This window comes from Cydia amplana, chromosome 8 (assembly GCF_948474715.1).
Source record: "Cydia amplana chromosome 8, ilCydAmpl1.1, whole genome shotgun sequence".
NCBI classification, from domain to species: domain Eukaryota; kingdom Metazoa; phylum Arthropoda; class Insecta; order Lepidoptera; family Tortricidae; genus Cydia; species Cydia amplana.
In genome coordinates, this window is record NC_086076.1 from 16033530 (window position 1) to 16061438 (window position 27909).

The window sequence follows — 27909 nt, forward strand, 5'->3', positions numbered from 1 at the left end:
CTTCTTGGGATGAGCTGAACCCTTAATGTGCCACTGCATGGACTCTTGTTTACTCTCTGGGTCATAATGATGAACCCAGGTTTCATCTCCAGTAACTATTCTTTGCAGCACCTCATCAGGATTTTCACCGCACAGGTCAATAAAATCGGAACAACAAGCTACATGCATGTCTTTTTGAAGCCGAGTCAGCATTCGCGGAACCCATCTTGCACTTACTTTTGACATATTAAGATGGTCATGTATAATATCATGTACGGTACCAATAGAGAGATTGGTTACTTGTGCTATAGATTTTACCTTCACTCGACCATCTTCCAATATAAGTTTTTCCACTTTATCAATATTTTCTTGTGAAGTAGCTACTACAGGCCGGCCAGGTCTAGGGTTATCTTCAATACTCTCCCTTCCGCGTTTAAACTCGCTTGACCACTTTTGAATGGTAGATAAAGAAGGAGCAGACTCACGGTAAACACAATCCATTTCCTCTTTTATGGTTTTTTGATTTTTACCCTGTTTTGTCAAGAATTTTATCACGCATCGATGTTCTAATTTAGTTAACATTGTCAATTCGCACAGGATGTTCATGTTTGTTCAGCAATTGCAGAAAAACAAAAGACTATCTCGGTTCGAATTATACTTTTTTTTAATGTCAATGAATAAACCTTAGCGGCCAGTAACGAAAGAAATTTTAGAAGAGGTCGTAAGATATCAATACCGAGAATATTTTGAACGCCCCTCGTATTATTACACGTTTGTAACCAAAATAATTCAATGGAAGAAACACATAATACGAGTATGTTTAAGTTAACATGGGCTAGACCTTTTTAGGGTTCCGTAGCCAAATGGCAAAAAACGGAATCCTTATAGATTCGTCATGTCTGTCTGTCTGTCTGTCTGTCCGTCTGTCCGTCCGTATGTCACAGCCACTTTTCTCCGAAACTATAAGAACTATACTGTTGAAACTTGGTAAGTAGATGTATTCTGTAAACCGCATTAAGATTTTCACACAAAAATAGAAAAAAAAAATTTTTTTGGGGTTCCCCATACTTCGAACTGAAACTCAAAATTTTTTTTTTCATCAAACCCATACGTGTGGGGTATCTATGGATAGGTCTTCAAAAATGATATTGAGGTTTCTAATATCATTTTTTTCTAAACTGAATAGTTTGCGCAAGAGACACTTCCAAAGTGGTAAAATGTGTCCCCCCCCCTGTAACTTCTAAAATAAGAGAATGATAAAACTAAAAAAAAAAATATGATGTACATTACCATGTAAACTTCCACCGAAAATTGGTTTGAACGAGATCTAGTAAGTAGTTTTTTTTTATACGTCATAAATCGCCTAAATACGGAACCCTTCATGGGCGAGTCCGACTCGCACTTGGCCGCTTTTTTACTTAGGTACCTGTATTTAACAATACATTTGGCAGTTTTTTTTTGTAGGCTCATTTAAAATGAATCAATCAAAAGCAGATAAAGCGAAACGGCCAAAAATATGTGATGGCGATTTTATTATGAACAAAGTAAAGCGACCTTACTAGTAAAAATATCTGTACAGCTTTACACACAACACGGCTTTATTCATTTTCCGAAACATCCATCATCGGAAGCCTTATTGCATCTCCGATTTCAGAACTAAACCCAATCCAAATTTTATTTTCATTTTTTCTTGCATCACTCGATGCTTTCAGCTTTTGCGGTGAACATGGGACTTTTTATAAAAATCCGCCCATTAATCTAGTATCTGTACACAACCGTACAAACCGTCCGAAAGTCGTAGGAATATCGGGATCGTGTGCACGTACTATTTTTTTCTTTTGCGTAAAAGCAAGGCCTTTGCGCCCGACTGATCACATAATGGTGAATTCAAATACGGAAGACCTGAAAAAACTGGGTATGTTTTATCAAAAGTGGACGGAGTTTACTCTAATTCTAATGTCAGGGAGTTCATGAGTCTTTTAAGGCAAAGTTAGTTTATTCATTCAAATGATTTTTTTAATATTTCACTGCTTTTAAGGTGATGAGGATAGTAACTAAACATGCCTTTTGTTGCTGTTCAGCTACAGACAGCTAGCCGGTTTAACGATGATTTTATTTCGTTAGAAATTGCACACCATGTTTTAAGTTAAGTAAGTATATATTGTATATTCTAAGATGTATCATTGCTACACTCTAGTAGGGTACTGGTAAACTATAGTTAATGAACATCCTGTGAACAACATGGTTACAAGAAAAAAACGCAATGAAACGATCTTACTGTGAAACTTGTGTGATAGTGTCCAGTAATATTTTAAAAATAATAATATATACACCTTATTTTTATTTTTATAAAAAATCCTGTCATCTTCAACCTCTCGCTAAATGCCGGCACCTCCGCTTGCGGTACCCCTGACGAGTGTGCCGTGTTACCCACTTGCCATTGTGCAAAAATCTTCCTCTACAATAAGTACTTAGTTCGTTTTTTTTAGCAATAGAAAGAAGGTAAGCAATCTTGACATGCCTATAATTGAAAAACGCTTTTTTAAAACCAGTAACTTATGTTTTGAATAATTTTACGGTTTAGACTCACTTGTTTTAAGTCACTCGCGCGACATGTTTCGGCGAGCCTAGGTCTCCTTTCTCAAGCACTAACAGTGCGAGTAACTTATACTTATGAAAGCAGAAGAATATAAATAATCGTATTAGATTCATAATTGTTACATATTTGCCGTGACTTTTTTTAAAACATGTTTTTCAATTAAAGGACACATCAAGATAATTTACCTTTTTAGGGTTCCGTAGCCAAATGGCAAAAAACGGAACCCTTATAGATTCGTCATGTCTGTCTGTCTGTCCGTCTGTCCGTCTGTCCGTCCGTATGTCACAGCCACTTTTTTCCGAAACAATAAGAACTATACTGTTGAAACTTGGTAAGTAGATGTATCCTGTGAACCGCATTAAGATTTTCACACAAAAATAGAAAAAAAAAATTTTTTTTTGGGGGTTCCCCATACTTACAACTGAAACTCAAAAAAATTTTTTATCAAACCCATACGTGTGGGGTATCTATGGATAGGTCTTCCAAAATGATATTGAGGTTTCTAATATCATTTTTTTCTAAACTGAATAGTTTGCGCGAGAGACACTTCCAAAGTGGTAAAATGTGTCCCCCCCCCCCCTGTAACTTCTAAAATAAGAGAATGATAAACTAAAAAAAATATATGATGTACATTACCATGCAAACTTCCACCGAAAATTGGTTTGAATAAGATCTAGTAAGTAGTTTTTTTTAATACTTCATAAATCCCCTAAATACGGAAACCTTCATGGGCGAGTCCGACTCGCACTTGGCCGCTTTTTCTAATGCTAAAGCGCGCCACCTCTCCCACGCAAAAAAAAGTTACACCTCATTAAGGTACCAAAATAACTGTATTCTTCAAGACTTTAAATAACCGAACAAAGCCTTACTCGTAAAAAAACAGCCAACGGGTCTTTTTAGGGTTCCGTAGCCAAAAGGGAAAAATGGAACCCTTATAGATTCGTCATGTCTGTCTGTCTGTCTGTCTGTCTGTCCGTCCGTCCGTATGTCACAGCCACTTTTTTCCGAAACTATAAGACCTATACTGTTGAAACTTGGTAAGTAGATGTATTCTGTGAACCGCATTAAGATTTTCACACAAAAATAGAAAAAATGTGCCCCCCCCCCCTGTAACTTCTAAAATAAGAGAATGATAAAACTAAAAAAAATATATGATGTACAATTACCATGCAAACTTCCACCGAAAATTGGTTTGAACGAGATCTAGTAGGTAGTTTTTTTTAACACGTCATTAATCCTCTAAATACGGAACCCTTCATGGGCGAGTCCGACTCGCACTTGGCCGCTTTTTAGTCATGTTTACTTGATCTAAAAATACAAAAAAAGAACCATTAAGAATACCCGGGGCACGTTAGATGTCACCTTAAAGGTAATACACACACCATGAAAATATCAACATCATTAAATATTATATTAAATTCTATTTTTACTCGTGATTCCGTTAATTTATTATTGGTTCTTTCCAAATGTCGCGACCCATTCCCAAAAGATTGTTTTAAAAATAAAAATTAGGACTTTCCAAGAAAAGTTTGCAGTCTTTTTTGCTGCTAAAACTCTGATAATAATAGAAATTGTGGTATAATACACCAAATTGTATAACAATATTTTCTTCAATGTTAATGTTCAGAGAGGAAAATGGGGACTACGCATATTTGGAAAAGCGGTCATCCCCTTTCCTCCTACCAATAATAATATGACTTCAGACGTCAGAACCTCGTAATCAAACTACTGGATGCAGTTTAGTCAGGATCCTACGCAGACGCTCGAGGCTTCGAAGAACTTCCCCAACTTTGATACTACCATTTGGTATGCTTAATTAAACTTAGATCTTACTCCGATATACCTAAGACCTATATCTTTTAGGATAAACATATCTGTAGAAGTTAAGCCTTCGGCAAGTCATTGGGTGCATTTTTCAATGTTAACTTTGAAGAAGTATCAGCAAATCACATTTTGTGACTTTATTAACGAACGCCATTTTAATTTTTAATGGAATTGCTCATAAAGGAAAACAATTTTTCTTTATTAGATTTTAGTTATTAGTTGTATAAATTATGAAGAACCTTATTGATCATTCAGCAGCAGAAGTGGCTCGATTGGTATTTTCTGTCCACGTTTTGACTAGGGCCCCAAGGTGTCCAAAATGATCACAATCCCTTAACCCTTGAACTTTTAAACAGCTCGCACACTTATTTATTTCTGCTACTCACTGTACAGTCAGTATATCAAATATTGACGGCCAAAGTGGCAAAATATATCGGGATCCGACCCATCCTAATTTACAAGCTGATAAACAAGACCAAGTGCGGGTAGTTCGAAAAACTCGCGCGGCTAGAAGATGTTGATGTCAACCTTAACCAGTCTTCTCCGAGACCACGGGGACCACGCCGTCCTCGAAACGTCGGAGGTAAATCTTAAAACTTAAATACGCGATTAAGTCCCGTTATACAATTTAATAACATCCTAATGTCTATAGTAATAAAGCCAAAAGTATTTGGCAACTATTTGATGCTGAGTGTACGAGGCGCAGTTTGAATTCACTACCCCTGGTTCGGCAGCTAAATATCTTAACCACTTAGCTACATAAATTCAGCCGAACTTAATCACTACGGACCTGTTCTCCGACTACAAAGGGTCATTGAGCACCAATGACATCGAAGGCCTCGAAAAAGGCCTTTAATTAAATCCTTCTCGGATGACGTCATAATTATTAGGACAACCTCTTGTTTTGGCAACTGAAGAAAATTCCTTGTTCAAATTAATTAGTTAAGAGAAAAAAGGGCGTGAAACACGAGAGAATTTTCACTGTCGATACAAATTAACGTTTAAGTGGAAGGCTGACCGCGCGCCTCAAATTCCAAAGGTCCGGAGGGAGGCAAAACGTAGCTTGGTGCTTTTATTTCATAAATATACACACAAGAGCAATTAAGACGGGTCACTTTGTATGGAAACTTCCGGGTTCACTTCACTTCAGTGTATTTTATAGCGGCGCAAAACGATGTTGAATAAAAATTAATGGTAAGGTCATACCAGCTCGGTGATTTATTGCACTTAATTTTATGTTGACCTAGCAGCTTAGCCGATATATGCCCAAAACGAGTTTTAGGTCTGAACTCCTTGAGGTTACAGGCTCATTCTCCAACAAATTTTAATGAGTAGGAGCGAGTTTTACTCAGTGGGTCGAAAACGACCCAATGATAATACAATACTATATAAAATAAATTGATGTGAGCCACCAAAGTGTTAATTTCATGTAAATAGATAAATATTTTGGAATTATCTTACACAAATCGACCTACTCCCACAATAAGGCTTACTCGTATGTTGTAAGTAATGAGTAATATAAACATCCATAAGTCAGATATCTATCATAAACACAAATATAAATGCGTTTGGAGTGGAAAGCCATAAATAGAGACCGTTATAATGACAAGTGCTTCAATTAATCACGATTTAGTAGGGAATGTAAAAACTTAAACACATTTCAGAGGTCAAGGAATTTAATTTAAGTACCATCTCGTACCTTATCACAGTGATAATAGTATGAGGTTACTTAGTGACTTTCATATTGATTGTCATTGTGACAAGGTACGAAATGGTCATCATCATCTTCCTCGCGTTGCCTCGGCATTTTTCCACGGCTCATGGGAGCCTGGGGTCCGCTTGGCAACTAATCAGTTATTGGCGTGAGCACTAGTTTTTACGAAAGCGACTGCCATCTGACCTTCCAACCCAGAGGGTAAACTAAGCCTTGTTGGGATTAGTCCGGTTACCTCACGATGTTTTCCTTCACCGAAAAGCGACTGGTGAATATCAAATGATATTTCGTAGGTACATAAGTTCCGAAAAACTCATTGGTACGAGCCGGGGTTCGAACCCGCGACCTCCGGATTGAAAGTCGCACGCTCTTACCGCTAGGCCACCAGCGCTTCTTCATAAACACAACTAAAAAAGGTACGAAATGGTACGGAAATTAAATTATTTGGCTGTATATACCATTCAAGCGAAAAACAAATTAAGTTCAAATGCACTTTCAAAAAGCGTCAAACAAATAAATTGCTTCAGACACGTTACTCTGTACTAATGGAATTTATAACGCAAAGAACGAAAACAAAGTCAAGCAGAAGGCAAAAATTAGTACTTGTTTCTGTGTACTCTGTTATCTCGATTTACAAAGAGTATTTTAATAGTGAAATACGATTCGAGAAGCGGTATTTGCAAACGCAGGGCCCCGGGCGGTGCGCAGAGTCTAATCAATTTATTTTACAACGAGACATTGCTGCATAAAGCGACGTATAAGCTTTATGGTTGGCATAGAAGGTTAGTTGGTGAAAATGTGACTTTTCACCGTAAGAATCACATGAACAAAATGAAGCTCCCATACAACTTTTACTCCTCAACCCCTTAAACTAGGGAATGGAAGTTTGTAAATATGATACTTCCGCGATATTTTATGCTAGAGGTCGAAAAATTGATATAGTTGTTATAAATAATAAAATACATATTTCAAGATTTTTAGTAGGTACCTAAACCACCCCCCCCCCCCCCCCCCCCGCCCCACCCTTTAAATTACGGAAAAAGAAGTGAAATCCTCCCAAAAACATCTGGAGAAATCTGGTAAGACTCGATACGTAGACTAACCCGGAAACGAAACAACCAAAATAAAAATATTTCAAAAGATAGATAGATGTTCTAACCGTTCCAGCCTAAAAGCCAAAGGATGCAAAATGTGTACGTATATAAACTTGTTGCGTTAGAATTTAGTAGAAGTTAAAGTCACATTTTTGTATACATACAGAGCGACATCGTCACATAAGTGACAAAGCTCTATAAATACCTAATGATATTTAAAAAAAAACACCATTTAGGTAGATACAGATAGGCTTATTCAGTAAAAATGTATTGAAATTATCAAAATTATATTGAAAACAAATTGGTTGCGCATTCACTCTAGAGCCTAGACCGCATTCAATTCACGAGCCGGATACTCTGATAAGAAAGTCAGATTGGATATCGGTGTTGAATTTTAGGTTTCTGAATAAATCTAGCCTACGTAGCTTCTAGCCGATATGTATTGGCAAATGGAAGCATAATCCGCACATTCATAGGCCTCGCTTAATAATGCACCGGCAGTAATGCTGCACAACACTGGCTTTTAAAACGGGGGAATTATATTTCGGTTTGGGCTTGAGTTGGTATACTAGGAATCTAAAATCTAAAATCTTATTACGTTATTGTTTGGAAATAGGGATGTATCATGTGTGGCTTTTAACACCGTATTTTTACTATTTAATACGTTGATTTTTTAAGAATCATTTTTAAAAATATTTACAGGAATGGAACTACAAAACTGACACACAAGAAAACTTCGCGGAGTATGTCGAAGTTTGTCTAAGTCTAAGTATTATTGCCTTAAGACTCACTTTGTTATTTATAGGTTCTTTGTAAAATGTGTCAAGGCTTTATTTTTGTTTTTATAGGAAACTCAAGCTAACGTTACATTTATTTTCATAGGCGATTTCAGTACAAGTAGATAAGTATACTGAAGAAACGATTTTGACATGGGTCGTAAACGTTATTTCAGAATGTGACAGTCGGATGTCAACTGCAGTTACATTAGTATTGCGACATTACTGCTACGACCTTGTCGTCGGCGCTGTAACTGTCAATGTCCTTGGCAAAATGACTGACGTCGAGTGAATGTCATAATCGGGGCAGCAACGCGGCGGCGAACGTCACCGTCCATTTCCAACCGCAGCTGCACTACTGTTCATTTTACTATGGAAATTGACAGTAACAACGGCGCGTTCAGTACCAGTAGTGCAGCTGTGGTTAGAAATGGAATGTTACGCTTAGACTTAGTCTTACCTCCCAAAAATTAACAATTCACAACACTCCCCGCCTTAATGGAAATTGCACTCACAAAAAGCACACTTAGGTACTGAATTCAATACTGTTTGTTTGTAAAAACGGTAATGCGGGCTTTGCACCGCAAGCGACCAATGAATAATTATCCATTCGTACAGGTGAAATAATTTGCCAGTCAAATGAGTTTCTAAAAAGCCTATTAAGCGGAAACTAAAATTAGTTAATTATTTGTCATGCTCGCACAGTGCGGCACAAAACTTGTTTGCGTCGGCATTTGTTTTAACTGCCCATTTAACTACGTTGAACGCGAATTGTCCATGCGTTTGGTATTTATTGTTATTTAATACACAGTCATTGGCTGGTTTTTAACAGCAATTTAATGAAACGCGACAACGCTGCCAGTGTCATGAGGACGGCTACGGTCCGGGGTGGCACCTTAGCCTAGTTTCATTTAATAGTTAAGATTGACAAGGCCTGTAGCGGATTACATTACCTATTAAATTTGAAAGTAGGTGACGAATTCCGTAGCTGATCTATTTCTGTGTCCACTTGACGAAGACTACGTTACTCACGAACTATGGATTGACGACTTGGGGCCCGATTCGGATTTTGAAATAGACATCTATTAGATATCTTTTAGACTTCACCAAGATAGGATAACGATATGTTTAAGATCTAACCTGTCAAATTTGACATTTCCGCGATTCTGGAGATACTCTTGAACGATTTCCACAAGATATGATTTAGAGATCTAATTCACTTCTAATAGATATCTAACTCTATCTAACGTAAAAGTGACATTAGTTACCCGAATTGCGCTGCAAAAGAGAACTAGTTGAAATCTAAACTATAACGTATCTAGAATTGATCTAGTACGTGTCGTCTCTTGTGAATATCTTGAAGTTCGAATACGGCAGTTGTTCTTACTTTAATTAATTTCATACCTAAATAAAATTACTACCTATATTTAATGAAAAAATAGAACATTATTACATTGATCAAAAGCGTTAAACATGACTTGAAAAGTAAATACTTAAAATAAAATACCTTTCTCCCGCTTAAAGCTGTTAATGTATTTACTCGTACCTGAAACAGATAAAGAAAATGTTTAATTTTAACACTTACTTAATTATTTAGTTAGTTATTAATCACAAAAAGAAGTTAAAATTGTTTGTTATGGACAAAGCTCCACAAAGCTACATTTAGTTTGGCTGATTGTGGAGTCAGGCATCAGTCTCACTCATTTTTACTTAATTAAATTAATATTACCGATAATAAGCTGCTATAAGAGATAACTTTTTCAAACGGTTTTTAAATCTATTTTTATAGGCTCTTGCACTATGACCCTGAGCAATGTGTTCAGTATTAAAACACTTGTTTGTTTGTTTCTCTTTCATGTAACAATCACTACATATATAAAATATCAAGTTTTTTTAAAAGGCGTTAGCAGTTTTCCAGCAAGCAAAGATTTGCCGTCAATATCTGTGTAGGTATAAACCGGCGTACACACGTTGGCGGTACTAACAGGAGCCTTTGTGCAAACATTTAAACAGCAGATTCCGCTACAGGGAGATTTCTGAGGCATTTCTTTGCTGCGAGATGTAATGGTGCGCTTACACGTTTACCAAGCTGCCGAACTAAGGCGTCTGTTCCAACACCTGACAATTCACACCTGACATTGATGACTGACTCACAAGATATTTCTTCAATCACAAAATATATATATTATTTATTTTAAAGTTTATTGCACAATATAACACATAAGGTACAAATGGCGGACTTAATATCTAACTAAAGGCATTCTCTACTAGTCAACCATCAGGCTAAACAGAAACTGTAGTAGGTGCAGGCATTAAACAAACAATTAAAGCAGAATATATAACTTGAAACAAAAAATATATATGTGAAGTTGCTTCATTTATTTCAACTCTTAATTACATAATAGCAACTGACAGAAGTGCTAATACGAAGATCCCATTACGCATAGCCGCATAAAGGCTTTCCTCGTCAACGTAACGTCTGCCAATTTCATCAACCTAATAGAAAACGAGTCTGATAAACCGAACTATTTTAATTAAATTTGCCTCAGACTTAAGATGCAGCCCTTTCGCGATAACGCCCAGATGTCGCGGCCGGCGATACCGTGGCCTTTGTGTCATATCTAATGAAAGGTTGACTGATATAGATATCTTTAATCAAGGCGGACTTGAGCCCGCATCGTAATGTCGGTTGTTTGACAGCAAATGTTGCTGGTAAAGTTTGATTCGCCTGTACTTTTCAGCGATTTTGGCTGTAGTTTCACCTATAATATGCTACGGCCAAGTACTTAGTGTTTATCCATTTTTTTACCGCAATGTGACACACGGAACCCTATTACTCTAAGCCTTGCCTACAGATGTACAACTTGCCTATTAAGTTGCCAAAAAGTTGGGAAAATTCTTGGAAAATTTAGATAAACAGTTAACAAAGGAAATGGAAAATTTCGAATCCCATACAAAAATATAAGAAGTTTCCAAAATTTTCCGGTCATTAAAAAAAATGTAAAATAATACAAGCCTTGCAGGCCAATTCGAACGAAAACTGACATCAGACTGCTGAATCCCTCGCGCCAATACATTCTCGTACGGACAAGTAGGGAAATAAATAAATAATAACCGTACGAACAAAATGCACGATAACTAAGTGACATCGTGAAGAATGATATCTACTGATGTCAGTGTATTTTAGATGCAACATAACAAGTATCTTCCTAGACAACTCCAATGAAAGCCAAATTCCAGTATTTCCAAGAATGTCTGATTTTCTACCCTTGCGGCCGCAGACTGGGCAGATCCAACCTAACACTCGTCACAATCACGACCACGTAGAAACTTAACGAAACTAATCTCTTTGAGACAATACTAGGGCAATATCTCCGGTTTACGACACGGCCTGGCTTCAAATACAAATATTTGAGCAACGTTCCCATTGTCCAGGTCAAACTAATTTTGGAATCCTTTGAAGCGTTAATTCAATTTTGTATTGTTACCATCAGTCAAGTAAACTTGGTTTAGTTAATTAAGCTCTGTAATAAAAATACGTTGAAGAAACGAGCTTTAGTTGATTATATCTTGCCTTGTGACCTAGGAGCTCTTTATAAACTTGGGAAAAACATGTTTGTTTTATCTTTTTTTATTTTACCGTTACCGATCCAACCACCGCGAGTAAAAAACAGTTTATAACAATTAGGAAACGAATTCAGATTTTTATAATAGAGTATCAACATGGTATTAATCTCAGCGTACTTCTCGTAGAAATATAATAGTGCAACCGAGCCGCAAACCTTTGTCATATCATGTTGGCATCATAGGTAATTTAAAATTGGAGTACGCCTTCATACCAAAATAACAGCACGGTCTTTAAATAGCAGCGCTCGACTTATCGTTGTGATGATCCTGAGAGGAAGCTTAAGTCCAACAATCAACTATTCCGATGAAAATCATAGATGCATATTTACAATAAAATAATGCAATAAAAACAGTGTTCTTCTGAGAACCATTTTGGAAAAATAGCATGTGATTTAGGTAGGAGGGTGGATAATTTTTTTTGTCCCATCACCAGCGGCTGTAGGTAGGTAGGTAGGTATAGGTAGTGTTTTTAGATTAAATATTATACAAGTTCCGCAGTTACTAAGAAGATTACCCATTATGGCAAGGGCTTATAGCTGCCATAAAAATGTATGTTTGTTTATTTTAATGTACCATAAAACCTGAGTATTAAGTGACCTAGGCGACCGTAACCGTGGCAACGAGTAACAAGAACAAGTTTATTCGGCCAGGTAAGAAACCGGTAGAAATTTAAATATTAGGTGAAATTACAAGCCTACTAAAGGCCCAAGATACACTTGTAAGTTTTAATTACATAAGTAGGGACACAGCTATACTAAGTACAGAATGAGATATAAATATCGTTGTCTCATTCTAGCAAATAGCTTTGTCCCTACTTACGTATGTAAAACTTATAAGTGTATCTCAGGCCTAACATCAATTTAAAGCGGGTAAGGCCAAGATTACATCCGCATTAATTTCTATATTAAAAATCCGCACAATTTGCTGAACAAGGTAATACCTTTAATACTTCCCGCTCCCTAGTTATTTAAAAAGGCAAATTTACTCCAAACATTTAATACCGGCCCAGATCATTTGGGAATAATTGTAAGCTACTCTTGAACGGTGCTGCTTACAACTTCTCAAGTTTGGCTCGGGATGAGGATAAACGAAGAAGTTTATACCTTTTAAATCGATTTGTTTGTAACTGATAGATTCCAATCCAAAGCATTTTTCTCATTTTAATTTTTGCCTTATTGAATTTTATAAGATGTGCAAGCAATGGACAGATCAATTGTTGGTTGGCAGAGCCTTTATCTGACAAAGCAATCAGTGTATACCACTTTATTGATCTCTCCCTTGAGAACTATGAAAGCACCCATGAGGCTGACATGTTCACCTAGATTGTCCAAAGCCTCAATAAAAATCAAATAAAAAAAATGTACAAGGCTACCTAATCGAAACTTTGGTCTTTTGTAGTTTTTTTTTATCGAAAATCTTTAGGAAAATTTAGAACGGTTCTTCAAAAACTTCAAAAACTTTGATTTTTTAAGATGTTAAACAGTAGAAAGAGCTCTCAAGTAATATTATCAAAAAAATCTAACTATACATTATGGATAAGTTCCGAGAAATTCAATAATACGAGTCAAGATTCGAACCCGCGAATTAAGATTGAAAGTCGCAACTTTTGGGACAGTATGAAACAAGTACTGTGAAAATTACGTCTGTCCGTAATATATGTACCTACATTTTATTGTATTTTTATTTTACAAGAAAAATTGTTTTTTAAACTTTGTAAGTATCATAATTTTATACGAGTTACACTTGAATATAAATAAATTTCAATGGCTACCTAAGTACTAAGCAGGGGTAGTAAACACCTCGGTCCGGCACGCAACACCGCAAATGGCGACCCAACAACGCGGTGATTATGCTAATCTTTGCACCTTTGATCAACGACACCTGCCTCCCGGTCCAAATGGAATTCAAAAATTTGCATCATTATTTGGAGATTGAATTAACTTCTTTTTTAGCAATTAACTGTGTATGGTTTTTTCATTTTCATTTTTCATGTATAAAGTCAGATGGCAAAAATATTGATCTTACGTACTTCCTATGTACGTAATATTAAAATAATAATATATGTTATACATTTATGTATTTAATCTTTGTTGCTCAATTCATGAAGGTACAAATGGCAGACCTAATGCCTTAAGGCATTCTCTACCAGTCAACCAATGCGTTTAACCAGAAATATTCAGTGTCTTTTTAAGTACCTAAATGAATTTGTAACCAAGACTATATCATTATAAATACATAAAATAAAATAAACTGTGACAATAGGCTAGTTGAGTTTTTATTATTACATATATTGAGAGTCAAATGTCTATATGGAACCCATTGCATTAAAGCAATACAAAAAATAGAAATGACAGTAAAAATCTGTAAATTTTACTCAACGCACAAAAAGCCCCTTACGGTATTCAAGTGACGTCACGATCGAGTTGAAGCCGTCTCCAAATATGGTAAAAAAAAATTGCTATTTGGACGGTGAAATTATTGTGTTTATGTATATGTATATGTAGTTGCCTAACAATCTATTTTTCAATACGATTTAAGGTAAGGTTTCTATTTTCTAATGGTACCTACCATTATTTCTTAAGCTCCTAAGACCCTGCGTACAAATTTTTGTAGGTACATGTTCCAAAACATATTTTGAACTTTCGTTGAGTAACTAAGGGATCCAAATAAAAAAATGGGTCTCAGGAAGTTAATTTTGGATCTCAAAATTTATTTTTTAAACTATCAGGTCTTTAGGTCTTATATTTCATATCATTTCAATTTTTTTATATACAATTTATCGTATAGTTTAAGTATTAATTTTCTATCTATTCAGCTAGATTTTGTTATAAAATTCAACATGTGTCATCATCCCAATTGTCCCCACCATCACCTCATCCCCAGACGTAAAGTTAGCACTAAAGTGAATAATCTCGGGCGCAGCGCGCACGCGCGGCCCTCCGATGCGGGTCACTAAGTGATGTATAGCTCCGTGGAGAACTTTATGGTAACGCCCGGATGCGCTGAGGCAGAACGCTCCATGCCTCGTTGCTCCGAACTTCTCAACTTGTTCATTCACAAAACTGCGCCTAATTGTCTTGCGTTTAAAGAGGCGTATTATGGATGACTTTATCCACGTAATAAATGTGTCACTTTTTAATACCAAGTAATTGAAGGAGATGACCGTCACGTACACAAATATGGCTAACATAGCCACACTGGCAACAAAGGATTAGAAGAGTTTGCGAAAATGATTTCATTTCATTTTTACTGCCTTTGAAGCAGGCAGATTTATTGAAAAAAATTCAGTTCGCGAGAATTGGACGTTCAGGAGACCCATCATTTAAAATCAAATTAAAATTTCCACTCCGAGCAATGAAACTATGATCAAGGGGCCTAGCCAAGATGACTATCATAATCGACAAACTACAATCGAAAAGAAAAAATGTATCAGGATGACAGCTGATGCTAAGAAAATCCATCTGAATATTTCCGTACACGATTTAAGTTTCAATTGGCGTTTTTTATCAACGATTGTCATCTTGGCTAGGCTTCCAGTTGTGCAAGAAAGAGCGCATTAAGTAATTAATGACAGTATAACTTTATCATACAATGTACAGCACGAACTTCTAATCGCTCTTAGGTACAGTCGCCATCAGATATTTCGGAGCAGCCAAGGTGCTCAAAAATATCTGAACACGCATCTAACGCCTCGACAATAGAGGCGTATTCAGATATTTGTGAGCACCTTGGCCGCTCCGATATATCTGATGGCGACTGTACCGCCGTAGACAAGTACCCGCACCATTCATGCAAGACCTAACACCTAAATTTATAGCAATTTACATGAATAAGACTGAATAGCATACAAACATGTCGATACCCAATTACGTAAGTCGCTTGAGAGCGATATAATCGCTCCAATTAGTCCAATCAGTTGCACCCGAAACTAATCTAATCATCTCAAGGTGTAGACACTTTAACCGCAGAATTGATAAATGTACCTAAGTACCTAAATCTACGCTAGATACTAATCTATATATATAAATGCACGTGTCCTGACCGATTGACTGACGACTGACTTATCACCGCAGAGCCGAAACTACAAATAATGCTAGTAATGCATAGATCTTTTACTTAAAAATTCTAAGAAAGTATTGTATAGGCACCTATAAAATAACGCTCAAAAACTATCCCACATATCTAAAATGCCAATTTATCAACCGTGCCGAATCAATTATTAAAAAATTTCGTATCAAACAAATTTTCCTAATTGCAGCACAGCAAACATTATCCTATTTGGCAAACATGACAGTCACTCGATTTAGATATAGTTTAGACTAAACTTTTGAGCATTCTACTGGTTACGAAGTATAAAACCGGCCAAGTGCGAGTCGGACTCGCGCACGGAGGGTTCCGCATCATCAACAAAAAATAGATCAAAACAAGCAAAAAAACGGTCACCCATCCAAGTACTGACCCCGCCCGACGTTGTTTAACTTCGGTCAAAAATCACGTTTGTTGTATGGGAGCCCTACTTAAATCTTTATTTTATTCTGTTTTTAGTATTTGTTGTTATAGCGGCAACAGAAATACATCATCTGTGAAACTTTCAACTGTCTAGCTATCACGGTTCGTGAGATACAGCCTGGTGACAGACGGACGGACGGACGGACGGACAGCGGAGTCTTAGTAATAGGGTCCCGTTTTTACCCTTTGGGTACGGAACCCTAAAAACACTGGTTCAGATACGTGCAAATCGTTTTTCTACGTCATTTTAGTATGACGATACCGGCGTATGCCGAAGAACAGAAGTGATATACCTATAAGTAGGTACTTATAGGTATTTTGACAAAGGTCACGGATCACGGCCTTCCTTCGGCTAACAAAGTCCTACCGAGCAACAAGTGAGAACCGCTACATAGGATTATTCTATTCAGCCAAAAATCAGAGTATCACCGAACGTGCTCGATGGTTCAACTAACATTACGAGCACGCACTTACTTTAAGAAACTTAAAGCGATATAATCGCTACCACTACAAATATCTTAAACTAACTCAAGTTTTAACACTTTAACCTAGTCAATTCCAAAATCCAACTAGCCGCGCCATCGTTTAAAATATTGCTGATTCAAATAAAACCGATTGGTATCTTACTTTGATGCTGTCAGTGGAAATGAGATCTGCTTCCGATCGGCGAAGAAAGGGAATAAACTCCTTCCCTTTTTGGGGTACCGCGCGCAGTCTGCCGGATCCCTATTAATCTCGGTACAATATTTATCTCTGAGCTCCATCTGTCCCCTGCAGACCTTTGTCGGTTGATAGAAACACGCAGATACAACAAATAGGCTTCAAATATAAAAGTGCGTGCAATATTTTAATAAAAAAAGCGTTTCACGGTGAGAGATTTGCCAGTTTTATACTAATTTGAAGTGCTGTATTGGTAATTATATTTTTAAAACATTTATAGTTCATTTTGCTCAATGATATATGATATATTGTTTTAAAAGCTTTCGTAAGGTGACTAATGATGTAAAATTATTCATAGTGGGCAATATATTTGAATTACAAATACAAATTATCCGAGAAGAGCACAATACTTGTATGTATATAGATATTACCGTCCACTTCCAGTCAGAGGTTCAGAGTAGCAACACATATAACTCGATTACCACCTAATATTTACCTATGTCGGTACAGAAAACCTGCACCGTATCCTGAAAGTCTGGATAAAAAATCAAGCTAAATAAGCTACGGTTAGCCTAACGTCATTGCCACATATACACAAAGAATATAACACAACATATACATTATACAGGGTGCTTCCTGTAACAGTAGCAATAAATTAAACTAAAGGCTGCACTCCTCAAACTGACCAACATTTGATCAGCAACTTTTAAAAATTATGAATCCTTTAGACTTCCTCTTTTTCATACAAAATAAATATTGCCTTCAATGTACGCTGACATCAGTGTGTTTGACGTTGGTTGTCACGCTTTAAACATAACAAAATTTGCAATACATTGCGTCTTAGAATAAACTTTAAAGTGTAATAAAAATCAAAACATGAGTTATTTTCAAAAGTTGCTGAACAAATGTTGGTTAGTTTGAGGAGTACAGCCTACAGTTTAATTTATTGCTCCTGTTACAGGAAGCATCCTGTATACCGAACCAACATCGCTCGCTCAAATCGCTTCTTGACTTTTAAATTTAGTCATAAGAGCGACGAACATCACCTTCAGGGCCCGGTGTCGTATTCTGACCGTTTTGAGTGTCGATCTAATTTGCCGATCCGTTCCGATCCGAACCGCCGTAATGTGGAATTTAATAGGTTTACAAGTGCTAACGGATTTCGGCTCTGCGTTTTTAGGGTTCCGTAGCCAAATGGCAAAAAACGGAACCCTTATGGATTCGTCATGTCTGTCTGTCCGTCTGTCTGTCCGTCCGTATGTCACAGCCACTTTTTTCCGAAACTATAAGAACTATACTGTTGAAAGGTAAGTAGATGTATTCTGTGAACCGCAATAAGATTTTCACACAAAAATAGAAAAAAAAACAATAAATTTTGGGGGTTCCCCATACTTAGAACTGAAACTCAAAAAAAAAAAATTTTTTTCATCAAATCCATACGTGTGGGGTATCTATGGATAGGTCTTCAAAAATGACATTGAGGTTTCTAATATCATTTTTTTCTAAACTGAATAGTTTGCGCGAGAGACACTTCCAAAGTGGTAAAATGTGCCCCCCTCCCCCCCGTGTAACTTCTAAAATAAGAGAATGATAAAACTAAACAAAATATATGATGTGCATTACCATGTAAACTTCCACCGAAAATTGGTTTGAACGAGGTGTAGTAAGTAGTTTTTTTTTTAATACGTCATAAATCCCCTAAATACCCCGCCCTTCATGGGCGAGTCCGACTCGCACTTGGCCGCTTTATTAAATAATGCCACACGTTCGATTATCTGATTTGTGTGGGTTTTGCTTGTGGTTAAATGAGCTAATCTGGAATCCTACAATAGGGTTGTTGACACGCCTGGAATTTATATGAATAGGATAGAAAATGAGCAATTTATCACAATATATTGAAAACTTGAAAAATATATGGGAATTAAAAAAAATACAAGACCTGAAACTTAAAAAAAAAAGAATTTTAACTTCTAAATAGGAAAAAAATTATGATACCATTCGATTCCTTACATTTTATTTAAAACAATATTGTATAGCAACAATATACATAGATAAACGCAATATTTCACCGACAAAATCGAAATTTCTTTGTTTTCCATATATCGAAACGGCTTCTAACGTTACATCATCGGGACGTCACGATGTATTGCCATTTTCTTCGAAGCGTTTCGTCAGTGCCAGACTTTGACCATCATTTGTGACTTTTGTATTGATTTAAGACGATGGGTCCCATACTACAGACATTTGATCCTCAAAACAAATCTGACCGACTGATACCATTCGTAAAAAAATGTTTAAGTAATATCCTATTTACGACTGAGCATGAATATTATTTACGGCATTGAAATCATAGCTGCATGCTCTGGTGAAACGTGGAAGTGTCTGATCCTTGTCTCAATGACAATATATGAGATGCCTCGTGTAGGTACTTAATTCTCGATGTTATTGGTGTCACATTAAATAAGGATATGGTCCAAGTATTCACCATTGGCAGAAGTATTGGAATCGTGATTTTTGTTCAAAATACTAAAGTTAAATTCAGTATTTCAAAGAATTTTTTTTTTACTTTATATTTAATTTTAAAACTAAAAATATTCGTTTATTTAATAGTTGGAAAATCTTAGAACTGTTGACCTAGTCAAAAACGCTAATACACTTCTAATACAGAAAATTAGCGCATACATTGTAAATCACAAATCCCTCTGGCTCTGTTCGCCATTTGGAGCGGCATACAATATGCTCCATACACCGCCCCTCGTATCATCGCAAACGCGTTCTATCCAATTATCCGAAGATAAATCTCACCTGAGCACAGGAAATATTGTAAGAAAACCTTCTGTTACGGTGAAAGTTACATTTTCACAAATCCTGCCTTTCTTTGACTTGTAATAGTTGCGGTTATGCGGACGTTTGAAATCTGCCGGTTATTGAACGAAATATAATTTTCTTCTTTGCCAGACGTGTGATACAGGTGAGGGGTTCTAGTTGAAAAGAATTCGCTTATAAACATTACTTTATACTAGAGATGCCACGAATATTCGGCAACTATTCGGTAATCGGCCTATTCGGCCACTTTGCCGAATATTCGGTATTCGGCCGAAGGTTCCTACTATTCGGCCGAATACCGAATATCTGTTGCCCCTAATTAAAAAGAAAAATTACACAAAAAAATACCAAAAAAATAGGTATAGGTATTTAATATTTAAAAAGTATTATTGGAAAGTTGTTAAATAGGAAGACCCTTTTTTAAGCATTTGTTGATTATGAAATATTTTATTTTTATCATGGGTCTGACTTGATTGACTCTAACTACATTCATAGTTCTGTTTTACAAAAATATATCTTAGCAAACGTTGTGCTTTGTTAGCGAACAGTTTTCATAATAATTGTGACTCACAATGTCTGCATCTCATGCCGAATATTCGGTATTCGGCCGAGAGAGTGGCCGAATATTCGGTATTCGGCCAAAACCACTATTCGGGGCATCTCTACTTTATACATAGTTGAAGCTAAACGCCACCACGTCATAAACCAGTTGAAAGACAGAGTCGAACAGCCTAGAGTTAGACCAAGATAAGTCTGCAACGATTTTGATTGCACACGCAGTGGAAGTGTTATTTTAAAACATCAAATTTCTTTGAAATTATTAATAATTTCTTTGAAATAAATTCGTATGCGCGTGATGTTATCAAACTCGTTGCAGACTTATCTTGGTCTAACTCTATTATATTTAGCTGGATAAACAGTCTACGGGTGCGAACCACGTGCATGCATTGTCAAGACTGAAGTCAAACCGAGGTGGTTACAGTGTTTTTACTCCATTTTTGCACTTTACCTACATACTCATTACGCGCCAAAATTGTATTAAACCCTAATTAAATATGCCCTTTTACATCTAACGAGGTGCCAATGAAAACGACCGCCTGTAAATGATATTACGACCGCAAACGGACATTACCAGCGCCAACCGCAATGTAAATATTGTATTATATATTAAAGTAAATATACTATAATTAATAAAACATAGGGGAAGTTTCAAATTCGACCACGCGCGTATATAATGAGCTTACATGGCATTAAAATGAAGGGGATTAAAATATTACCGCAAAATTAACATTCAATATTGAATATTGAAAGACTTACCGGTGCATAGAGTGGTGCAGGAGTATTATGATTGGTGGAGTAAGCGCGGGCAAGTCGGACCCTTACGGAAACAGAGTTAGATGACCTCTTGATGCGTAACAATCAAGTGCTCCGAATTAATGCTCCAAGCTGGTACCCGTGTTTAATAAAGAAACATTTCTTTACCAATTGGAATTGCTGGCAGGCGTGTCTCACTCCGCGATTTCGTCGCTTTGCTACAGGTAGCTAAAAGTACATCCGTTCCGGCCCCAATTTTGGGGAAAGCCATAAGCCGCGCATGGCGCTGTCGCCACCTAGCGGCCATATCTGTGCTGATCGTAACAGACGCGTTTTGTTAGAGAGTGAGGCTTCTGTACTTAGTACTATTATTTATTCTGTGTCGCTGGCCTAAATTAAAAATCGCAGTATAAAGGGAAAATATCCACCATTTTGAAAAACTGGTTAGTTGAATCAGTATGGTACCTACCCCAAAGATGCGTTACGGTTTTCACAATTTGTGACTTATTTAAAGCATTCGCTTTGTTCTTTTTAGGGTCCCGTAGTCAATCCTTATAGTTTCCCCATGTCTGTCTGTCCGTCCGTCCGCGGCTTTGCTCCGTGATCGTTAGTGGTAGAAAGTTGCAATTTGGCATGGATCTGTACAGTCAGCAGCAATAGTTGCTAAGCGGGCGACGTGTTCAAAATGATCTTGACGCGACTTTATTGTTAAGAGAATAAGATCGCGTCAAGGTAATTTTGAACACCTCGCAGCAACTTCTGCTGCAGACTGTACCTAAAATCATGCATGGCGGTTCATGATCTAAGGAAATCGGATGGATGATTGGGGGCCTAGCCAAAATATATGACAGATGTACCTACATCGACAAAACGCCAAACGAAAAGAAAAAAAAAATGGAGATGACAGATGCTACAAAAAAGTCACGTGACTATGTCCAAACATTATTTAACTGCCGATGTTTTTTATCAACGATAGTCATTTTTGCTAGGCCCCTGGTCGTTTTAGATATCCTTGGAGAGCTTTACGTCAGCATCAGTCTTTCGGCTGATATGATGATACGTATTAGCACAGAATAAATAATAGTACTAAGTACAGAAGACTCACTCTCTAACAAAACGCGTCTGGTACGATCAGCACAGATATGGCCGCTAGATGGCGACAGCGCCACGCGCGGCTTATGGCTGTCCCCAAAATTGGAGCCGAACGGATGTACTTTCAGCTACCTGTAGCAAAGCGACGAAATCGCGGAGTGAGACACGCCTGGTATTAGCACAAATTAAATTATTTTCTGAAAATATTTTCAATAAAAATATTTTTATTTGCGCCATCTCTCTCGCTCACTCGGTATCATCTGAGATACCTAGACCCAGTTGGAAGGTCGAACCATTCTGTTTTACCTTCGGGGTGGCCAGGGGGCGCCATAAGCCTACAGTAAGAATTGCATATACTTGAAAAAATTCGACCTATGCCGCTGTGGCCCGATGGCCGAATGGCAATTGGCACCTGTCGCGATAGCAGAGGACGCTGGTTAGATTCCAGCCTGGGGCAATGGAGGCCTGAGTCACTTTTTCTTAGTATATGACATTTATTTCAGTTGATATGATGAAGATGCCTCCCGAGCGATCAACTCGCTCTCGTTCAATATGCAATCGGAATATCATTCCAGTAATTAATTTTATGTTCAAAACAGCCTTTGCAATAATTTTAGTCATTTGAAATATTGTAGTTTATTGTTAGTAATCAAATGTTTTAGGAACACAGCATATTATGACTAATATAAATTAATTTTCTGATGAAATTTTTTATTTAACATTTAGGTCAATTCGAGTTTTAGTTTTTCGATATGTTTCCAATATGATACTGATCTGTCAGTGTCAAAAGTGACGTTTTTTGTGTGAGGAAATTTCACTTTTGACTATCATATTGGAAACAGATCGAATAACTAAAACTCGAATTGGTCTGATTAATGCATTGCAACATTTTCCATCCCACTAATGCTGCATATAACAACAACATTATAATTTCATTAAAATTTTAAAGTGATGTTTCTTTCTTTCTAGGCTTTTGTAGTTATAGTATTTCATAGTATTATTTCATATTTCATTTCATATTAAAAATATACCTACAAGACATAAGTAAGACGTAAGTAAAAAAAATAACAAACAGAAAAAGTTAAACTACGTGTGCTACAATTACAGCGGTGAAAGTGGTTAAAAGCTTAAGTAAGGTAAGGCTGCGTGAGACGTGCAGTTAATCTACCAATAGCGTTAGTTGTAATCCAGCGGAGCGAAATAGATCATTCTGTAGTATAGCTGTGTCCCTACTTACGTAAGTAAAAGTTACAAGTGTATCTTAGGCCTAAGTAAAAATGAAGGCGCAACAACAAATATTAAAACACTTTAAAGGTACAGGTGCGAACACTCACAAACTGAGGGCCTACCGCGAACCACGTTCGAAGTGTTGCCTCCCTGTCACACTTACGTACGAATTTACAAGTGCGACAGAGAGGCAACACGTCGAACGTGGTTCGCGGTAGGCCCTCTGGTGCTTGAAACATATGCGGCACACAACTTCTCCTACTTCTGAATATTAGGATAATACAGAGGGCCTACCGCAAACCAAGTTCGATTGTGTTGCCTCTCTGTCGCACTTGTAAATTCGTACGTAAGTGTGACAGGGAGGCAACACGTCGAAAGTGTTTCGCGGTAGGCCCCCAGGATGCTTCGGACTTTGGGGCTTGAAATGCAAGATGGACTTTGCTCCTTTACTGGATTGCGAATAAAGGAGCCCACTGATAACCAGTTCGCCGCACGATATCAGCATGTCAGTTGTTCGGGATGTCACCTTTTGCGTTTATCTGACAGGCTGATATCGTTCGGCGAACTAGTAATCTGTGAGCCCCTTTAAATATATTTAATCTACTTGTTGTAAACTGATATTACGTTCAAGAAGAAGAAAACAAATTTATTTCTGTATAAATACACAAAGTGGTTCGTTTTATTGATTTAATTAACATAGGTAATAAAAAGTTGTACACCATATGAAGGGTCCACGGAAAGAACATGTCTAGTCACACTAGTGACATTTTGAGTAATCGCGGTTTTAAAATTTGGAACAATGTCAAAACGTATGTGTTACATTTATTATACAGTGGTAGCAAAAGATAACTAATAGTTCATTAAGAGCTCTTTTGAGATTTTGAGATAAAAATCCCATTTTCCGAAAAATGTGACTAGACATGTTCTTTCCGTGGACCCTTCATATGGATGTTCAATTTCAGGAGTAAAATCGACACTGGAATTAGAATTTCCAAAGCATAAACATTCAATAGAATGAAGAGTGTAGGTATATTCGAGTAATTCGATTATAGTAGAGTCCATTTGCGGAATTACCCGAATTCCTTATACACGGTAAATTCTCTATAATGGTTTAACCATAGCATAATTATAATTAAAAGCTTTTGATTTCAAGTGAGGCGCGGATACATTCAAAAAGCAGATAATTAAAACTGAAATTAAAATTGGTATTTTATGGACTAACAGTAATTAAAAAATGTTATTATAGATACTAATAGGCAATAAACTAGTCGTGTATTAAATTTTATTAATAGTATAAAGCCACTTTTATAAGTATCTAATAACTTGTGATATTTAATGCCGATTTACGCTTGAAAGTTATAATAATTTTCTACTGCAAAATATTATTACGCATAGTTATTATCGATAGGTATCCTGCAATAAAAATAACCGACTTTTTGATTTTGATTAAAAAAAATATATTTTTTTTGTTATACGTATATGTTTCTTTGTTTAGATATTTTTTTTTAAGTAGGTTGTACACCAATCCCTGTGTCCTATGGAGCTAAACTGTGCCATATACAGTGTGTGGCCTATAACGCGGGCGATAAATTAAAACGTAGATTCTACTCCTCAAACTAGACAATGTTTGTTCAGCGACTTTTAAAAATAACTTGTGGTTTGTATTTTAAAACACTTTAAAATTTAATCGAACACGCAATGTATTACGAAATTAATTATGCCTGTACGGTGACAAGACTGACGGGCAATATCAATTAGACGGAATTTAAAGTATATTGAAAATATTATTTAGTTTGTTTGAAAAAGGGTCAATTTTAAGACTACATAATATCAAAATGTTGAACAAAAGTTTTATTGTTTGAGGAGTAGAATCTACGTTTTAATTTTTCGCCCGCGTTATAGGCCACACACTGTATATAATATAAAACAGGTAACTTTGGTGATAATACAATTTTAGGGTATTATTGAGACGGTCTAGTTATGGACACGGCCTTCCGTGTCCATAGAACTTCTAGAACAGAGAATCTTCTAAAGATAAATCTACTGTGTAACAGCACTTTTTTCAATAGAGATATAAATAATCCGAGAAAGGATGGTACAGCCGTGCTTCTTTACTCGACTTGGCGGGGGCACGACAGTTAAGAAGTTACTGGCTGTGAAAAAACAAAACAGAGCATAAAAAACCCATCATCGAATAGATTTTTTGTCGCTAACTTATTTGCAAGGTAAGATCTTTTTACGATACTAAAAATAATTATTATTTCTGTAAGTATGACTTGGTATGACATATACTTAATAAGCAGAAACTCCACATAATAGTCAGCAGTTTAATAATTAGTACGATGTTTAAAAAAATGTACATTTAGTGGTGATTAATTTTATCGTCACCAAAAATTACTACAGAACTCATTAAACGACTTTATTGCGTGACAAAATAATTGTTATCTACTTTGAATGCCAATTAAAATTTCATAGTTACGACAAACTTACAATACGTATATTTTGTTGGTGACATATGTAAATTCATATAACATAAGCTAACTTACACGCATAGAAAATGAGCAATCCATAAATTTAGTATATTAGCAATAAATACCCAGCAGTGGGTACTACAAGAATATAATGACTAGAAAACTTAAGATTTAAAGTTTTTCTGTCTCCCAAGATAAAATTGAATGATACCATCCTATATTTACAGTTAAATAAACAATTGATATACTTACTGTAAGTACTTAATTAGAACATTTCACAGACAAAATAGGTTTCTAGTTTTCCCATGCATAAATAAATTATGTTGTTATTACAAGACTGGTACCTACTCAGGTGAATACCGCATGAAATACCATTCAGTTTTTGAGTTTATCGCGAATATACAGACAGACAGACAGGCGCGGCGGGGGACATTTGTTTTATAACATGTAGTGATGAGAGCATCACTGCTATTTATGAATCCGAAACATTATAGAGCATTTACATTTTATGAGCACAGATAGAAATAAAACATCCAATTAGATTTTACAATACAAAGTGACAAACAGACACCGAGTGAGTGGTAAGTGAGTTTATTTACAAAGTGAACCCCAACACGGATGGTTAGCTTGATCAAAGAGTTATTGATGGTAAGAAATATGTAAAATCTAAATATGTAAAGTAAAACAGCCTTTCCACTGAGTCAGAGATGAGCGGGGAATTCACATCCCTTCTCCGCTTCGCCGGATTACAACAAACGCTATTGGTTGATTCTCGCACAGTACTCTTAACTCCGTCTCAGTGGAAAGGAAGCCTAATCGTTTCCCCCAAATTGACAGCTTTACGTCGTCGTAGATTTTGAGGTTACTTAATTGTCAAACGTCAACATTTGACAACCAGAGTATATAACCGCATAGGGACATGGCACACTGCGTCCGAATCGCACGTCGCTCCGAAGTTTGACGAGACAACGCTATGCGCGTATTATAGGCGAATGTTAGAATCGGACGCAGTGTGCCATGCCCCATAAGTAATGTACGGAGCCGAAAATCGCTATCTACAGTAATCAGGTTCGAAACACGAAATTGTGACTGTATATAGATTTTTACCCCAAACTCGTCAATACCACATTATTCCCATCCAAATTTCTAGTTATACTTTTTATCATTCATAATTATTGCCGCTATCATTTGGCTTTATTTATTTTTCATCATAAGTTAGGTTATTTATAATATGAAAATAAAAGTAAAATATAAAAACACTTACAAAACAATAAAAAATACATATAAACACATTATAAAAAACCTAACCTAGGCTGCCGCCAGCAGCGGGGCAAGGCCCAAGCTACCGGTGGTCAGGGCTTCAGAGAGAGGAACCGGCGGACTATCCGCGCCGTGTCCAAGATCACTATTATTATTCTTTGCCGCAATCATTATTAATTATTCAATCGTGTACTCAATCGGGTGGGGAAAAATGCGATCGGAAAGTTTGCTACGCGAAATTGTCCAGTTGGGGACACGATCTATTCACTTACAACTAACGTATGGCGGTCTGCGACTCTAGCACGGCTACCACGAGTTGGTGTTTAATATTTACGTTAGCACCTGCGTAAACTCAATCGCATTCTCTCTCTATTGCACCAATACATCAGTGCTAGCGACCGCAATCGGGTTAACGCAGTCGCTTCCCAACTCGTGGTACGGCTATAGCTACTTAGCTTGTACGCTCGGAGCGCCATCTGTGGCCCTCGGGTCAGACTTTACATATTTCACACAATCAATGAATCTTTGGCTTGGACAGGGTGATTACATACATAACTTCGTATTACCTTGACCATCTCACGTAATGTGGTAGCGGCAGCTATAGGTCCGTTTGACACCGATTTTTTTGTATTTGTAACACTAGGGTTTAGTCCGTTTCTTCCAGCGGAGTTCAGGAAGAAAGCGGGTCCTGGAAATCAAGTTTATACGTTAATGCCTGTGAGTTGGTGTAAGTAAGAAATACACAACTTTGGGAACAAATCAAATTATTTTATTAAATATTTTGATTTGTGTTTTTAAGTACACAATATATAAATTATAAACTGAAATTGGGGCCGGTTCCGCCGTGACGGGGTGGCCTAGGGGTTCAAGGCGTTAGCCCGGATTGATAAAACGCGCGTTCGAATCCGGCCTTCACCACTTCGAGGGGTTCGTCACT

General features: G+C 36.8%; 1 protein-coding gene and 1 long non-coding RNA gene across 4 annotated transcripts in view; one reads left to right on the forward strand and one right to left on the reverse strand.

Annotated features, from left to right (window-relative positions):
• The window catches only part of LOC134650357 (uncharacterized), a 483167-nt gene extending 464844 nt beyond the window's left edge, over positions 1 to 18323 (forward strand). The window contains exon 2 of the long non-coding RNA XR_010097035.1: positions 18179 to 18323. This is a non-coding gene — a long non-coding RNA (uncharacterized LOC134650357). The remainder of the gene's footprint in view (positions 1 to 18178) is intronic.
• The window catches only part of LOC134650195 (polypyrimidine tract-binding protein 2), a 669692-nt gene that overhangs the window by 323575 nt on the left and 318208 nt on the right, over positions 1 to 27909 (reverse strand). For 2 of the 3 annotated variants that reach the window (XM_063505121.1, XM_063505119.1), the window contains exon 2: positions 27539 to 27660. The exons of the other annotated variant lie outside the window; for it this stretch is intronic. In XM_063505121.1, coding sequence (XP_063361191.1) covers positions 27539 to 27547 — 9 coding nt within the window. In that variant the 5' untranslated portion in view covers positions 27548 to 27660. The remainder of the gene's footprint in view (positions 1 to 27538; positions 27661 to 27909) is intronic. 3 annotated transcript variants of the gene reach the window in all.